Genomic DNA, 6,000 nt, shown 5'->3' on the forward strand with positions numbered 1-6,000 from the left:
GTCGACAGTCAACTCTGTTGTTGCACAGAAAGGAGAAAATCATCCAGCTGGAAAGACAGTGTATCATATAAAGTAAATAAATAGGCCTAATTTACGTCCTTTGTGCTTTCAATACTTCCCAATCTAAAAGACATTTATTTACAAACTTCCACACGTGTGATTTCTCTCAGCTCAGGAGCATGTGTGCTAGTTTATTTGAACTCATAATTTATTATCACATGAGTACACGTCTCGGAGAAAACGGTTTTGCGTAAGTAACCGAATCGACCTATTTTTTAATGAGTTACGACAGAAATGCTGCGTGTATCATGCAATGAACAATGTAACTGCTTCGTCCTATTTACAGTTTCATAAGGAATCACGGGCAGCGGTCCACGGAAGTCTAATCCTGGACCTTTCTCAAGTTAACCCTTCTGCTTTCACAGCTGCTACTTTCATGTCACAAGGAGAGGACACCTACTCGTCATCGCCGAATTCGTCCGAATTCACGTTACATGTAGGGAGTGGTGAGATAAGAAATAACCCTAAGTGGGAACTTCAGATGGCCAAGCGTTTAGGAAATAGAAGGAAGTTTAATACGGATCTGTTACCATATGTTCCTTATTAATAGTCCCAGTGAAACTGTGTTTAGGAAGCGGTGTTAGGCTAAGCGATAAGAGAACGGAATGGTGATGAAAGGGTCGCGGGTTCGACTACGCCCAGCGGTAAATATTTTTGAGCTCCTTGGCAATGCGTTCACTACTGACGTCACATTTAACCCCCATTTCATCCGATGCCTACACTTTCTGTGCTTATACAAATTAATAAAATAGCCTATATGATGTTGCGGTTAATTGTGCAGTGTCCGCATTGCCAAGAAGCACAAACATATTTGCCACCGGGCGATGTCGAACCAGCGACTCTTTCAATGCGAATCCGATCTGTTACCGATGAGCCAAACACCGCTGCCTAATCACGTTCACACAGGGACAACTGATAAGGTGCACATGGTGATAAATTCGTATCGAAATTCCTTTTATTTCCTAAACGCTTGGCCATCTAGAGTTTCCACTTTGGGCACTTTCTTGTCTCGACCCCCTCTATATCTACCATAAATATGGACGAATTCGGCGATGACGAGTAGGCGTCCTCTCTTTATCAGTGTACGCTACAGACTGAAGCATGATGCTCTGGAATCACCAACGTGGCCGCGCATTATGTCTGGTTCCTTCATAACCTTTTTTGCCGACCTGCTATATTTACAAGGCGTAGTCTTTTGCCTTTCCGGGAGAGCGGTGTGCTGACCACAAGTCCCTCCATATCCCCATCCAGTGATACCTGTGGTCTGACGATGACACGGCGGCCGGTAGGTACCGTTGGGCCTTCATGGCCTGTTCGGGCGGAGTTTAGTTTTAGTCTTTAGCCTTTACAGCCGACAGAATTTCTGTGGGTACTCCAGGAAAATCTCGTGTGTTTGCCTTCTCTCCCCTCACTAGCTCAACGGTAAGGAAGCATCACATCTGCTGAAAGATCTGCTCGTTCAATCTGCTAGTGCAGCGGAGAAAGGAGACAATGAGATCCTAGTCTTATTGTTCTCTGGATATGTGGTTAACTGTCTCTAATAACCAATACATTCCGTAACAACATTCATGCGAAACGTAGTCTAATGCATTTTCTTCTTTTATATGTGTAAATAGTTATCTGTGGTAGTGATGACAGTTATCACTAGATATTGCCCTACTGTTGCAGTAAGGATGACTGAGAAACCTAAAGCTTCTGTAGTCACAGTTCTCTTCCACACATGAACACTACACAGCGAGTGATTTTTGGTCATCGACCTCCTTATTTCTGTCTTCTAGTCGTCTTCATAATATTTTTAGCCGGTCTAATTGCTTTAAATGAAGTTTGAATAATACTATGACCTAATAATCATGTGCTACCAATAACTTAAATAAACCTATGTATCGTATCCGGATGACTGGTACTGAAGGTAAATTTATTTAATTAGCACATTTTGTAGTAACATTAATGTTTGTTAACAAAAGCTGGACACATTTAGAGGGCAAAGCGCCTTTTATGTCTATCACGGTGTTATAGCTAGAGAACATATTGTGAACGCTTCCTGATTTGGATCGAAACTTGACTCACTCGCCTTTTATCGCTATTCTATTATGTATTTTGAGAAGCAGTAGTGAATGTGAACAATGCTGTCATTAATTGTTACATTCAAGGGGAAGATATGTAACTCAGTTACATGACCATGCGGCCATGCAAAGCTTATCGAACACCCAACTAACAATTTTTTTAAAAAAGAACGCAAAACGAGACTTTTTACATTGTGTAAAATGTAGTTATCCCAACACAGACGAAGTCTTTTGATTACTGCTCTGCTAATTCTCTAAAACAGTCATGCGTGACTCCATAGAGGTTGTTATTTTCGATTACGAAAGTTCCTGTGGCATCATGCTGAATGTGAAACCTCCATAATGGTACACATCTCTCTGCATAGTGCTTCACGAAACGTAACCCGAGAGCAGATTGATTTCCTGTCTCGTGTTCGCGGAAAAAATGTTACAATTCTTTGTGAACGAGGTTTCGTTTTAGGAAGCGTGCGTCTAGACATGGTATTTGCCATCTCTAATCACTAGTGAGAATTCCGAGTGACTCGAACAATGCACAGCACGACGTCTGAGACCTGACATCGATGACAGTTCTTATGCTTACATTTGTGGGCTTAGAACATTCTTTATCAACTGGCAGTGTCGTCCTGTAATTTGCTGCTGTTGAACGTAGTACAGCGACAAAACTGAAAGTAAGTGAAATTTCGCTTATCACTGGTAGTGACCCTTGAAAGCATTCTTATAGTGAAGAAAGCTACCCCGTTCTCGCACAAGATACTGGATGCTACACTTCGAAGAGAGCTGTTCATTTTTCTATACTCGTAAGAAATCAGAAATTATTGATCTTCTAGTGAGAATAAAAGACTGTTTTAAGAGATCATGTGTTCTGAAGAGCCACGAACTGATGTTACGACGTTATCCTCCAACCTGTTTTCTAAGTTATTTACTGTGCGTTCAAGTTTCTTCATATAGAACCAGTGGACCCGAAACGTAACCCTATGTAACTCTTCAGCCTTACGATCACAATCAAATTTCCTGACTGGCGATAGGATATACTTTTCTACCTTCTTGTTCTGTAGATACTGTTCCCGTCCATAAAAAACCGCATTTTCTATATCCTTCTCGACGATCAGGAACTACATTGCAGTCAGACTGCAATAAAAAATGACTGTAGACGAACGGGTGGTGAAGAAGTTAACAGCTCAGAAACACATTTCATACAAAATATGTGTTCACCGTCCTGATTTAAATGACCTCTTTCTAGTCTAGTGCTTTGAGCAGGATAGCCCTCTAATTTACATAAAGCTACCACTGGGAACGTGTTCGCCGAGGGTGAAAGTGCACTGTTAACAACTCTCGGATGGAGCTTTCTGACTTAATTGTCTGTCAGTTACGCTCAACTCCTAACGGCGTAGCACCTTCCTGTCATTCAATTGAATGCAGCGATCGAGCATCGTTGTTAAAATTTTCTCATAATTGTACAACTGCCCAGTTTATGCCGAATCATGTCATGTCCACAAAACCTATTGCTTTTCGTTAAATCAATAGAAGTAGTTGTATTTTCTTTTTAATAGCCGGCCGCTGTGGCAGAGCGGCTCTAGGCGCTTCAGTAGGAACCGCGCGACTGCTATCGTCGCAGGTTCGAATCCTGCCTAGGGCATGGATGTGTGTGATGTCCTTAGGTTAGTTAGGTTTAAGTAATTCTAAGTCTAGGGGACTGATGACCTCAGATGTTAAGTCCCATATTGCTCAGAGCCATTTGAACCATTTAAATTTTTTTACTGTATGACAAATGGAACGGCATCAGAACCAGCAAATGCTGTTATAATGAGTATGTTTACAGACCATTAGTTTCGGTCTAGTGACCATGGCATGAAGTAGCACTGCATCAAGTTTTAGGAAAATTCCTTGATGGACACTTGAATGAAACTTCTTGCCCACGAAAAACATATTCGTTACAACAGTTTTTGGTGGTTCCATGATCCCGTTCCATAAATCACTGAACTTTGTGGCACCATCTATAGAAAAAGTAGTGACTGAGCGCTGACCGTCCGAATGTCTGTTGTGTGTTTCAGTTAATTGGGCCGCAGTTCATCCAGGCGATTAAACCGTCGCTGGAAGCTCAGTGGAGTGACGAGCTGCAGGGGGCCTGGGAGCGCCTGTTCGAGTACATCGCGTTCCACATGAAGGCGGCCATGGAACGCGAGAAGGCGGAGAAGCGGCGCTGACCTCCGCTGCTGGGCCGCGCGGGATCCACGCCCTGATCTCTCCGGCGCGGCGCTACTCGCTCTCACCCCGTTGTTGAGGACGCAGAGCCAACAGCGAGTCGAAACGTCGAGCGGTGATTTCTGTGCGCCGTGGCACCCCACACGGAGCTTAGTTGTGGGAAATCATCTGTGAAGCATGTGACTCTAAAGTGCAATCTCTCTTCTATATCGACTCTTCAGAAGGTGGAACCAAGCACAAGAATGCGTGGCTGACCACCGTGGTTCTCGAAAAAATTATGTTTGTAAATTTTCAAAACAAGACGCGTCCTCCACTTCAAACAAGGTTTTCTACAGATGTTTTCCCTTTTCATGAAGTATGGTGAGAACAATCGGACAACCGCAAGTACCTCGCAGAATGCTGAGGCAATGAATTGATTAACTTATGGCCTCCAGCAGTTTTATGAAGTAGCGCGCACGTCGCTAACTCTTTCCAACTTTGTTTCCTGGTTGAGGAAAAACCAAGTATGGCAGAGTGTGAGCATTATCAACTTTGACTGCTAATGGCTTAGAAGCTACGCTTTCGTGAATAAGACCTCAATAACCTTGGCTCTGAAAATTTTAGTAATCTTAAATGTGTTGGCGGTTTGCTGTAGCTGGCATTTAGAAATTTTAATTTTGTGCTGATCCTGCCAGGGCTTGTGCACACTATAGACACAGATTCAACTTGTGCTGTAGTTCATCCGCCTTTCTGGTACCATGAGTTTACTTGAACAGTAATTGCAGCAGCTACACAACTGCAGAAAACCTGTGAAAAGCTTGTGCATAGTTTCTGCAGCACTTTCTGTAATGGCGTTTTAAACGTAATCATGTAAGAATGACAGTTTTAATATATTTTCAACCAGATTAACTTCTGAGACAGTAACACGTAACTCGAGTCAAGTATGAAAACATGTGATCAGCTTCGATGTCCGCTCGTAGCTAGGAAATGAAGCAGAACTATTGGTCAAAAATCTACTGGTCCAGTATTTCCGTATTAAAGCTCGTTTTAAGAAACCAGGGTAGCGAAGTACGTTGACATATTATCTGATGACCTCTCAGGTCCTTATGTGTCCTGTGTAAAATGTGAGTTGTAGTCTTTGAAGTTGTACATGCCAGTGTGTTTTGTCTGGGAACAAATTAGGCTATTAGGACTCTGTCGGATCAACAACAAAAATTTAAAAGAAGAAAACTGTATGTAATGAAATGAAGAACTTGTCTTTGCCTTGTCATTATTACAAGGAATGCTTGGAAACTTACGAAAGAAATTGTGTAACACATTTAAATTTATTTATTTTCTCATCAACACATCTGTTTTTAACATATGGTCTAATTTTTACATTAATTACATTCTCTAACTCTTATAAAATTAACGTAAATGAAATACACGATCTGTAATAAGAGTCGATTACAATAGGTAACTTGTAATGTTCAGAATTCAGTTAATGAATGCGAGAGTAATACGGTGGCGGTACGTGAAGCTGACGTAATCTAATTGTTCCCTTCGTCAAATCACGTAAGATAATATTAGATTTTCGATCACTTAAATAAAACCCTTCCATATCGTTCGATACAGCTGCCATAAATAAAACGTTTTAGAAAACAAATCTGAGCTTGCATTGATACTCAAATATGATTCCATTGTGAATAACATTCAT

The 6,000-nt window shown here is 41.6% G+C and overlaps 1 protein-coding gene across 1 annotated transcript in view; it reads left to right on the plus strand.

The window, feature by feature from the left end:
- LOC126195185 (uncharacterized) overlaps window positions 1-5,597 on the plus strand; it is a 600,884-nt gene extending 595,287 nt beyond the window's left edge. Inside the window, exon 5 of the mRNA XM_049933698.1 lies at window positions 4,175-5,597. Within this exon, the coding sequence (XP_049789655.1) occupies window positions 4,175-4,327 (153 nt within the window). The 3' untranslated portion in view covers window positions 4,328-5,597. The remainder of the gene's footprint in view (window positions 1-4,174) is intronic.
- Window positions 5,598-6,000: the final 403 nt, after the last annotated feature.

This window comes from Schistocerca nitens, chromosome 7 (genome assembly GCF_023898315.1).
Source record: "Schistocerca nitens isolate TAMUIC-IGC-003100 chromosome 7, iqSchNite1.1, whole genome shotgun sequence".
In the NCBI taxonomy this organism is placed as follows: domain Eukaryota; kingdom Metazoa; phylum Arthropoda; class Insecta; order Orthoptera; family Acrididae; genus Schistocerca; species Schistocerca nitens.